General features: G+C 42.0%; 1 protein-coding gene across 1 annotated transcript in view; it reads right to left on the minus strand.

The window, feature by feature from the left end:
- The window catches only part of GTF2F2 (general transcription factor IIF subunit 2), a 154,029-nt gene extending 141,702 nt beyond the window's left edge, over nucleotides 1–12,327 (minus strand). Inside the window, exon 1 of the mRNA XM_043579108.1 lies at nucleotides 12,069–12,327. Coding sequence (XP_043435043.1) covers nucleotides 12,069–12,134 — 66 coding nt within the window. The 5' untranslated portion in view covers nucleotides 12,135–12,327. The remainder of the gene's footprint in view (nucleotides 1–12,068) is intronic.
- Between the last annotated feature and the right edge of the window lie 244 nt (nucleotides 12,328–12,571).

The raw sequence follows: 12,571 nt of genomic DNA on the forward strand, positions 1-12,571 counted from the left end.
AACAAGAACCACTTAACTATCAAACAAATTATAGTGCTTTGTTTGGATATACAGTAGAAAAAAAATCAGAAACAAAAGGGTCAAAAGGAGATCCTAATGGTATTTCTTCAATTATGAATGCATTCTTTACACCAAAATTTATCGAAGACCAGCCATATTCTTTAATAAAGTCCATAGGAGAAAGTTGGTGTCTTTTCTCCATCATATTCCAAGTTCCTGGTTCAAATGAGCCCTCTACATATATAGATGCCATAAGACCTCCTCCCTGACAGTAACAGTGTCCCTTCCACAATCTGTATTTCAAGCAATCACTCTAATCACTATCTCCTATCTTCCTGGCTCTCTCCTCAGTACTTCAACAGTTCCTTCATCCCTTCAAATCACTGACTCTAAACACTGTTCCTCAGCTGCCTATGTCCCGTCTTCGCTCCTTAAAGGACTTACAGCCCATCATTACAATCATTTCCTTGCCCCTATCTCCTCCATCATACTGGCCTGGCAGAAACTTAATCCTCATTAAAGCCAATCTATCTGCTACTTATTTTATTAATTAATTTATTGATTTGATTTGTGTTACTTCTCCACACTGCACCTGAGCAACTGGAAAAAAACACAGTGATGCCAAATAGTCTCACTTGAAATATATGGCCACTAACATCAAGTTAGCCCTTCAAGATGCTTGGCAATTTAACTCCATCTGCCTAGTCAGTTCACTCTCCCACCGCAGATGAGTCACAGGTTCTCTTCACTCTTAAACCCACAACACCTCCCTTCCTTCTCCCTCTGTGCTGATAACCTGACTTCCTCTACCAACTGGGAAAGAGGATCCAGAGCACCTCTAAATCTACCAGGTAGCCAAAGCAGGAGCCGTTTATCCTGACTTCCCCTCTAAAAACAATACATGAACAATGGCCAATCCCTCCACTTGTGCCCTGAATTTCTTCCCCTGTAGTCTGATCAAGGGCATCTTTCCTTCAATTCTACCCTCTCTTTCCTCTCTCCTCTAATCATCCCCCCATCAGAATGATGACGGCGACGATGACCGTTGACACTAGAGTGCTTACCACATGTGGCAGGAACACTCTTAAGATGCCCCCCAATGATACTCACTTCCTGACCTTCACACCATTGTGTAATCACCTCTTGTTGAGTGATAAGGGGTCCTGTGACTTGTTTCTAATCAATACAATATAGCAAAGGTGATGGGATGTTACTCCCCTTCCCCTTTGGCTAGGATACCTTTATTCTTTTATTTAATTAATTGTTTCCATTCATTTTTATTTTTTTGGCTACAAAATTTGTTCATGTCTATTTTTTTTTTTTTAAGTAGGCTCCACACCCGGTATGGGACCTGAACTCACAACCCTGAGATCAAGAGTCACCCAGTGACTCATCAAAACAAGTGCACTTCTTAATCCCCATCACCTCTATCTCCAACTCACCTCCCCTCTGGGTAACCATCAGTTTATTCTCTATAGTTAAGAGTCTGTTTCTTGGTTTATCTCTCCACCCCCCCCCCCACCATTTGCTCATTTGTTTTGTTTCTTAATTCCACACAGACTGAAATCATAGGGTATTTGTCTTTCTCTGACTGATTTGTTTCACTTAGTATTATACTCTCTAGCTCCATCCATGTCACTCATTGCATATGACAAAATTTCATTCTTTTTTTATAGCTGAATAATATTGAATTGTGTATATAAATACTACATCTTTACCCATTCATCAATCAATAGACACTTGGGTTGCTTCCATATCTTGGCTATTATAAATAATGCTGCCGTAACCAAAGGGGTGCATGTATCCCTCTGAATAAGTGTTTTTGTATTGTTTGGGTAAATACCCAGTAGCATGACTACTGGGTCATAGGGTAGTTCTACTTTTAACTTTTTGAGAAACCTCCATACTGTTTTGCAAAGTGGCCACTCCCACCAACAGTGCAAGAGGATTCATTTTTCTCTACATGGGATATTACTTCTGTGATTAGGCTACATAAGATGGTGACTTCTGTGTTGCTTCTCTCCTTGTTTTTTTAGTCTGCACACTTTGATGAAGTAAGTTGCCAAGCTGGAGAGGCCCAGGTGGCAAAAAACTAAGGAGAGGCTCCAGCCAACAGGCAGGCAGGAAACATAAATGCTCGAACCAATAACCTTGGAGGATCTGAATTCTGCCAACCAGAATAAAACTCGGAAACAATCTCTCCACAGTTACTACTTCAGATGAGACTCCAGCCCTGGCTGACACCTTGCCTGTAACCTGGGAGAGACTCTGAAGCAGGAGACCCAATTAAGCCCTGCCAAGACTCCTGACCCACAGAGTCATTTTGCAAATGAGGTAACTGAGGCACAGGAAGATGAGCAAATTTGCTAATTTCAAGATCACACATCTATTAAGAGCAGAATCTATAATTCTTTCTATACACTGTCCCATTTTTCTGCCTCTCTTTTCAGCAAAGCGCTTTGAAAACATTGTCTCTGCTGGCTGACTACAGTTCCCCCCTTGCCATTTTGTTTTACTATAGACAGGCTCTACTCTCTACCACTCCACTGAAACTGATGACCCTACTGACCAAGTATCTCCACACTGCCAAGTCAATGTTTAATCCTCATCTTTAACGCCACTCAACAATATTTGAGAACTGTTTCCTCCTCCTACAAACACTTTCTTCACTTGGCTTCAAGTCACCACAATCTCTCTTGATTTTCCTCATATTTCTCTGGCCTCTCCTTTTAGGTCCCGACACATCTAGATTCTCATCTCCCTGGCCTCTCACCTTTAAAAGGCTCTGGTTTCAGTCCTCAGACCACTCCTCTTCTCTACCCACACTCAACTTTATGTAATCTTATCCAGTCTCGTGACTTTAAATACCATCTGTATGACAACTCCCAAATTTAGAGCAAATCCAGGCTCTCCCCCCAAATCCCAACTTATATATCTAACTGCCTACTCAAACTCTCCATCTGAATATTCACTAGACATTTCAGACTTAAAATATCCATAACAGAACTCTAATTTCTCCATCATAAACATGTTCCTCATGCAGTTTTCCATGTCTCAGCAAAAGCTCCATTCTTCCAGGTACTCAGGCTGAAACTCCGTGGTGTTACTCTGAATAGCTCCTTTTATCTCACATTCCACATCCAACTGAATGACATATCCAGTCAGCAATACCTTCAAATTGTATTAGGACTCCAGCCCCTTCTCACCAATTCCAGGCTTACCATCCTAATGCAAGCCACCATCACTTTTTATATAATCACATTGGCCTCCTATCCGATTTCCTACCTTCCACTCTTGTCCACACCTAGTTTATTCTCAATACAGCAGCCAGAGTCATCATCTTAAAACATTAAGTAAAATGATACTGTTCTGCTCAAAGCTTTTCAATTATTTAATAGACATGTACATAGTGCCTACTACAAGCCAGGTACTTTTCTAATCACTTTATAAATGTTACTTCACTTAATCCTCAGAACAACTCTATTATTATCCCATCTTTGCAGATAAAGAAAAGGAGACCAGAGAGTTATTATTTGCCAAGGTTCTCACAATTACTAGTGAAGCCAGGATTCTAACCTAGGCAGTCTAGCTCCATAATCACCATGCCACGTTGCCAGCTCTACGGCTACTGGCTCCCCATGTCACTCAGAGTAAAAATCCTATAATGTCTTGCATGTTTCAGGCCCCTGCTAGCCCATGGCCTCATCTCCTTCTACTTTCTCTCACTCGCTTGACTCTAACCACACGGACCAGCACCTCGTGTCTGCAGGCCTTTGAATTGCTGTTATCTCTGAAAAACTCTTCCCCCAGATATCTGGAGGGCATGCCCCCATAATATCCTTTAGGTCTCTGATCACAGACCACCTTATCAGTAAGGCCCTTTCCCCACCCTATTTAAAACAGCATCCCCAGCTACTTTCTATACATTTTACCTTATTTATTTTTCTTCAGAGCACTTATCACCTGCTATATATGTATTTGTTTACCATCTCTTCTCCCTCCCCATTAGAATGTAATCTACAGAAGGCAGATATTTTGTCTGTTTGTTTACTGCTATATCCCTAGCAGCTAGAATAGCCTGGCATTTTGCAGAAGGAGTTATTTTAATAACTGAATATTGAAGAAACATGAGCTAATGTTAATGTAATAAAAATGACAGCAGTTAACAATGGTGGCATTACTGGGATACATCTACGATACAGAATTTAATTTTAATATACCTCACTGCATTCTCAGAGAGAAACCTATTTCAGAGATCTACCTTAGAATAAGGGGAAGGAAGAAAGACACCAATAGTGAAGTACATCATTTTCCAGTTTGCCTCTGTCCCTTATTGCTGGTTCTCTGAAATGCTATTAAGATAAAGAAAAGACAAAAATATTTTAGAGCACAGAAACACCTGAGGGGACCACACTTCTTTACTACATTAACCAGGTCAGAAGAGCCTCTGATCAAACTGCTAAAGATGACAATTTAGGCCACCAAACAACCAGAAGTTCTAAGTACAATATACATCATACACTAAAACAAATTAAGAATCAAATTCAGGGGTGACTGGGTGGCTCAGTCAGTTGACCATCCGACTCTTGATTTTTGCCCAGGTCATGATCCCAGGGTTACGCTGAGCATGGTGGAACTTGCTAGAGATATGCTCTTTCTCTCTCCCTCTCTCTTTCTCTCTCTCCCCTTTTGCCTCTACCCCATTTGCATCACTCTCTCTCTTAAAGAAATCAAATTCACTACAATACATTGTATCTAATACGAAGCAACTGACAACTTAAAAAAAGAATATGCTTCAGAAGTTAATTGATAAAAATAAGTTTGGAACTCATACTACATTGTCAACATTATAATAAAATTGTAAATTCCCAGGGAACCCCACCAGCTTATTTAATTCAAAAGGCTGCCAAAATTCTATACCCTTTTGATGAAAAACAGAACACAATGAGGATAGTATGTCAATCATATACACATAACTCAAAAGCAAGAACTTATGGAAATGAGCTTCCCAGGAGTTCCAGCCCATCAGCATTAAGTCTGGAAAAAAGGGAGGGAGACGGGGAAGAAAAACTGATATGGTCCCAAGCCTCTAAAAAAAACTTTTTTTTTGAAGGGTTGAAGTTTTAAAACATTTTCTTTTCTTTTATGTTTTAACAAAATTGTATATATTTAAGGTATACAACATGATTATTTGATATACATAGTGAACTGGTTACTAGAGTCAAGCTAATTAACATATCATGTCCTCACATAATTCTTTTATAAGAACACCCGAATTCTACTCTCTTGTACATTTTCCCAAAACACTCTTGTCAACATGTCACGTATGAGATATGTGTTGTTTCCACCGTCTCCACATTCATTAAAGATAATTAGATGGAGACAAGATAATAGGCATAAAAGGAAATGTTTTCTCAGATTTCCAAAAACAGCGACAGAAAATGGTTCACTTAAGCAATACTTCCTCAGGGAAATTTCCCTTGACCCTTTAAACTAAGTCAAATTCCTTTATTATCCACACCCACAGAACAGTATTCGGGGCTTCGGTGTCCTTATCTGTCTGTAACTGTTTTCATTAGGACTAATATTTGATTGATGTGTGTCTCCTGCGGTAGACTATAAATCCTAGTTCACAGAGCACGGGCCATGTCTGTTTCTGCTCACCATAAAAGACTCGGAGCCTGGCACAATGGCCAGCAATCAAAGCTTGTGGGATGAATATACTCGCCCACCGGTTCAGTCCTGGCAGGCAGAGTACTAAGGTCAACCATGACTTTGGAGCCAAGGTGCTAAGGTGACATGTATAGACATTACTCCCCTAAGCTTCTCTGCCAACTTTGCTTCAGCAAATGTCCAGTTCCCCAACTACTAGTCTCCAAACCCTGTTTCTCCCAGAATACAAGCAAATTAAGGGCATTGCAATGGACACTGTAAGTACAACCATTTCCCCATTTAGGACCAAAGGCCTTATCCTCCTAGCTACTGGGAGTGTGGCCACAAGTTAGCCCTTAGCTGTTAGCCCTCTTTCACATTGCCTTCACTGAAGAGAGGCCCTTTTGCCAAATTCATGCACTCTTCCTGGGACAAACCACATGCAATGATTGGTCAATACAGGGTATACCTCACCCCAACTCATGACACCTGGAGGGCTCCCTATGGAATCCTCCTCAGCTCTCCTACAGACTGCATTATACCCTGTGCCCAATTCTGTTTTTTTCCTTCCACAGGTGATGATCCCAAGAGCACTCCCTATTAAACCTAATCATTTTGGAATCAGCTTCCCAGGAAATCCAATCTATGACAGGCAGCTTTTACTCCCATGTTTTTTGAAGATCACCATAAGGAGCTGACAAGACCCAAGGTCACAGATATGAAATCCCCACATCACCTCTATTCCCCAGGGAGATAACTCATAAAAGAGCCCTAAGCTGTAAAAAGGACATTTCCCATCTTAGCATATAAACAGACCTAAATCTGTTTGTGTTTTTAGGTTGATTTATTTATTTTGAGATGGAGAGTGCACACGCACACGAGAGTGCGTGGGGGAGGGGCAGGGAGGAAGGGAGAGAGAGCATCTCAAACTGGCTCCACACACAATCTCACAAACCGCATCATCACCTGAACCGAAATCAAAAGCCAGCTGCTTAACCAACTGAGCCACCCAGGCACCCCAACAGATCTCTAAATTTAAATCACTATACCATGGTTGAGTAAAATAACCTCCCTAAGCTTCAATTTCATCGTCTGAAAAACACACAGTAAGTATCTACTTCCCAGGTTTGCTTTGTATAAAATATTAGGCACATATGAAAGTTCCTTTTTCTCCTGCAAGGGTTAGGGGTATCACCCATTCCAGTAGCATCTCTCTCTGGTATACAGCTTTCTCTCTGGCCACTAATGTCCAATGGTTTACCTATCTATGAAAAAAATAGAAGCTGTACTTGCTGGCATTTCAGTTGTTGAATGAAGGACATAATATTCACTGGGGATGATGTCCATCCCTTCTGTCCTGATCCTCTTCTCCAACAAACATGAGTCAAAATGCCTAAAAGACTGATTGTGCTAGAAACACATCTTTTTCCTGGGTAGAAAGCTGTTGCTTAGACCTACTGCAAACTTTCTAAATACCTCCACTTGTTCTTCCCCCAAAAAGAGGTAGCATTTGTTATAACTCAGGTCTCGGTATGATATTCACTACTTATGAAAATCCCACCGCTCCTAATAACCTTGCTAGCTTTATCTCCTTTTTTCCCATCATGTACCTTACCCTCCAGCCAACCATAACTAGAGATGATTTTTCCAGAAGTCTAAATATGGAAGCCAAACAACTAGGCTAAAATATTTTTAAACATCCTATAATTTTTAAATCATGATTTGGTATAAGGTGTGTAACAGTGTTGTGACCAGTTGCCAACCTAACAGTAGCACAGACTGGGCAACAGGAACAGGGTAATGCAAACTACAAAGGACTAGCTTCCTGACAAGGTAAAAACTGTGACTTTATGTTTTAGCAGATGACATCTATCATAAAGTTAAATTCAATCGTGTCTATTACCTATCAAAACCTGTTTGGATCATCAGTCTTTGAAGATTTTCAAAACTCCCAGAAATGGCATTTCATGAAGCCAGAACAGTACAGGTACTGGATATTCTGGGACACATTCTACTACATTTGCTTTTTCCGGAACACACTCTAGTTCTCCCCAGCAGTGTTGGGAAGTTTTTCCTAAACTTATCAATTTCATAAGCTCTTCTTAAATGTAAACTTCCCCATGAAGCCTCCCCTGTTCCAGCCAGAAAAACAACTATTTTCCTGCTCAAAACTGTCAGAGATCTTAGGTGTATATACCTTACTGTATTTATCCTGTTTTATGCCTTTCTAGTGATGGAATTAATAGGTACAAGATGGCCCATAAACTTTGAGATCCTCTAGAAAGAAATTTACATATCTTGCAACAAATGATCCTCAAAGAACAGAACTCAAAGTATTACTTATAGTGAAAATATTAACATAAAGAGAAAAGACCTGAAATCTTTTAAGTTTATTTTTAGTGAGTGAGAGTGAGAGTGAGAGAGAGAGAGAGAGAGAGAGCGCGCGCGACAGAGAATGAGTGGGGAAAGGTCAGGGGGGAGAATCCCAAGTAGGCTTTGCCTTGTCAGTGCAGAGCCTGATGACACAGGGCTCAATCCCATGACCGTGAGATCATGACCTGAGCCACAATCAAGAGTTGGACGCTCGGGGGACCTGGGTGGCTCAATCAGTTAAGCAGCTGACTTCAGCTAAGGTCATGATCTCACGGTTCGTGGGTTCGAGCCCTGCAATGGGCTCTATGCTGACAGTCCAGAGCCTGGAGCCCATTTTGGATACTGTCTGTCCGTCTGTCTGTCTCTCTCTCTAGCTCTCTGCCCCTCCCCCACTCACACTCTGTCTCTGTCTCTCAAAAATAAACGTTAAAAAAAAAAAGTAAAAAAAAAACAAAAAAAAAAGAGTCAGACACGTAACCAACTGATCCACCCAGGCACCTCAGACCTGAAATTGGTGTGTAATTCTATTCACAAATTCTGACTGGATAAAAACAAAGACACGCTTTCTAATCAATACGTTATATTTTAATATCACACAAGGAAAGCTGAAAATGAAACTGACCATTACAATTTGATGTAGTCATATAATTTATTCCTATAATTCAGAGATGAAAATCCAAGTATGCTCAAGTATGGGCATGAAAATCACACTGGATACTAAGGCCGGGGCAAATGAAACAAGTTCAAAATACCTGAGAGCTGTTCAAATCAAACCCCACTGTCTACTGGGTCTCCTTTAATGGAGCAGAAACAAAAGCTGTCAAAGGGGGTGTCTGAGTGGCTCAGTCAGTTAAGCGTCTGACTCCTGATTTCGGCTCAGGTCATGATCTCATGGTTCGTGAGTTCGAGCCTCATTTCAGGCTCCGCACTGGCCTGGTCAAGATTCTCTGTCTCCCTCTCTCTCTCTCTCCCCTGCTTGCTTTCTCTCTCTCTCAAAATAAAAAAATATTTTTTTTTTTAAAGTTGTCAAAGAAAGAACATGAGTAGACTGTAGAGCAGAAAGCATTTGCTACCAATTCTCATCATCTTTCAGAGATAAATTTGTAAAGGACAAGAACTGGCAAGAAAGTCCTTTCACACCCTGGAAAGACCTATGTGCAAGCCTGTTATTTTCTTTAATATATAAGACTGGAAAAAGAAGATATACTGTATGCCAAGTTGACAAGAAGAAATTGTGATACTGCAAACAATAAGTAATGTAACAACTAACTTTACAAAACAAGAACAGGGATGGCTGGATGGCTTGCTTAGTCGGTTGAGCATCCAACTTCGGCTCAGATCATGACTTTGTAGTCTGTGAGTTCGAGCCCCATGTCAGGCTCTGTGCTGACAGCTCAGAGCCTGGAGCCTGCTTCAGATTCTGTCTCCCTCTCTGTCTCTGCTCCTCCCCAGCTCGTGCTCTTTCTGTCTCTCAAAAATAAATAAACATTAAAAAAAAAAAAAAAAAGAGGGGCGCCTGGGTGGCTCAGTTGGTTAAGCGTCTGACATCAGCTCAGGTCATGATCTCGCAGTCCGTGAGTTCGAGCCCCGCACCAGGCTCTGTGCTGACCGCTCAGAGTCTGGAGCCTGTTTCGGATTCTGTGTCTCCCTCTCTCTCTGACCCTCCCCCATTCATGCTCTGTCTCTCTCTGTCTCAAAAATAAATAAACGTTAAAAAAAATTAAAAAAAAAAAAAAGAAGTACAAATTGTTGAGTTCTTTTTAAACAGATAAAAGGTATTCAAATACCCATACATGAGAAAATACTAATGTTTTTTAAATTTCATTTTAGATTGTATTCTTTCACATCTTCATTTAGTCAGTCACCATATCCCGACAATTTTTACTGAAAAAGTTTCCCTAACTCCTCAGACTTATCACATACCTATGATGACGTGATAATTTTTAATTTTTTAATTTTATTTTGAAAGTTTATTCATTCTTGAGAGAGACAGAGCATGAGTGGGGGAGGGGCAGAGAGAGAGAGAGAGAGAGAGAGAGAGAGAGAGAGAGAGACAGAATCTGAAGCAGGTTCCAGGCTCTGAGCTGTCAGTACAGAGCCCAACGTGGGGCTCAAACTCACAAACCATGAGATCATGACCTGAGCCGAAGTTGGACACCTAACCAACTGGGCCACCCAGGCGCCCCATGTGACTTTTTTAAATTTTGACTCTGCTAATCTTCCTCTCAAGCTTCCCCTGCCCCCCTGAATTATCTGCATCTTTGCCTTACTCAAAACCCTCCAAAAGGTTCCTCACTTCCTGTAGACTAAAGTTAAGACATCCCCATTTCACAACAGGATAAGTATATGGTCCCAACTTTCTTTACACAAACCCTCTTGTCTAGGCATAATAATCTCCTTTGTTTTACAGGACACACCATGTTAACATGCATTTTCAGTCTTGCACTTCTGTTCCACTCTCCGTAATATACTATGTTAATGCCTCAGGCCACCCATCCAAATCGTGTAAGGCAAACAATATTCACTAAGCATTTACTGTGCTCCAAGAACTAATGCATCATCTCAAGTTCCACTATTTTTTCAAGCTCTTTCAGTCTGCAAGGGAGATTTCCTCCTTAATGATTCTCCTCCATTGGGCATGCAACAGGAGAAATACAATAGGAGAAATTTACCCCGGCCTTTTAGGTCATACTGATATAGCTGTGAGATCAAATGAGCACCAGAGAGTAAAGCTGGAGTTGAGGAATAAAAACTAAGAGACTGTTCATTCATTCATTACATATATGTTGAGCAATTCCATGTGCCAAACACAATTCTGGTTGAGACAAGAAAAGATTCCGTTTTCATGGAATGTGACTGTGTGAGTGCACCCTGCACCGGCACTAGAGAGAAGGAGGTAACCAACACCGAACACATGAGTACACAATCACTTTAGGCTGTGACAAGTGCTTTGAAAAATATAGTACAGGTCTGACATGCTACCAACTGCTCATAAGGGAGCTATTTTCGAGAGGTGGACAGGAAGCGCCTGATTTAACCGATGAATACCGAGCCATGTGATAAAAGTTAAAAAAAATTAAACCAAAGGTCCTACACTTCAAAGACCATCATTATCACATTTTGAACATACATGTGTCTAAAGCTCCCCTAAGAGGCAACACTCTTCAATACGTAAAAGTAAAGCAAAGAAATAAACTTTGGGAGGCGCCTAGGTGACTCAGTCGGTTCAGCGCCGGACTCTGGATTTCAGATCAGGTCCTGATCTCACGGTTCCTGAGTTCCAGCCCTGCCACCGGCTCTGCGCTTGACAGCCCCGAGCCTGCTTGGGATTCTTTCTCTCCCACTCTCTCTGCCCCTCCCCTGCTTGCACGCGCGCTCTCGCTCTCTCAAAATAAATAATCTTAAAAAAAAAAAAAAAAAAAGGAAAAGGAAAGCACAAATACTGTGCTCACTCGGGGCTAATCAAGACTGCTGTTAAAAAAAAACAAAACACTTATTGACGGCGGTGCTCTAGAAGAACACTCCAATTCAATGGCCTCTGCTTCCGTGAGTTCAGAGCTCTCTCAGCTCTCCTGGGAACTCCAATAAGGGCCATCAACCTAAAAGAACACGTTAAGGGCCAACAGGGACCCGTTCTACTTTCTGGACGAGAAAACTGTACAGAAGCTTTCACTCAACCTCTCTATGCAGACTCGTGACTAAAATCACTTTCACCCAAAGAAGATACAGAAATTCTTCAGTCTGGGGTACAATACACCACTCAAGTCGGAGAACACCAGGACAGGACCCCATAAAAACGACATGGTGGGAAAAGGAATCTGTACCAGGCAGGTTCGGACTCCAAAGTCGCAAAGACACTGAAAAAGTCCCTCAATTAACGTCCTCGTCTGCAAACTAGCACAACGACTCCTGCCTCCGAAGATGTGTGTGGCTCTAACGAGACGGCTGTAGAGAACTTTAAAAGGCGGACGGAGTGGGACAGTCTCAAGTCATTTAAACTACTTAAACTAGCAGGAGCGCAAGCCGGAGCCGCGCGCACACACCTTGACGAGCCACACTCCGGTGTTCTGTTTGGCGCCGGTCAAATCGAGTTCCCCACGTTCGGCCATGGGTCTGTTGACGGCAGAGGCGAACCGGCCAGATCAGCGGCCCGGGAAGCTGGGGTCCTGCGGCACGAAGGACTGGAGAACCCGGTACGCCGCGGCCAGGCGCTGACTGAAGAAGCCTAGTCCACCCGCCAGGATATTGGGAATCCCCGGAAAAAGAAACACGCCGCTGGGAGGCGGGAACTGCGCCTGCGCACTGCCACCGCCAATACGGCGCGCCGGTGAGGACAAACTTCCTGGTTAGGCACCTTCTTGAGTGGGCGTGGCTACGGTAGCTGGTTGTGTCTGAGTGATGAAGACACAGGGTGGGAGGAGACAAAATGTCCACAATACATTTAAAGACCAGGTCAGCATAAGTGAAGAAAGACAGCATCAAAACAGAAAAATGGGGTTCAAAGAGACAAAGGCTGTAAATTTATGTCCAACCCTGGTCAAGGAAA

The sequence above is a fragment of the Prionailurus bengalensis genome, chromosome A1, assembly GCF_016509475.1.
Source record: "Prionailurus bengalensis isolate Pbe53 chromosome A1, Fcat_Pben_1.1_paternal_pri, whole genome shotgun sequence".
In the NCBI taxonomy this organism is placed as follows: Eukaryota; Metazoa; Chordata; class Mammalia; order Carnivora; family Felidae; genus Prionailurus; species Prionailurus bengalensis.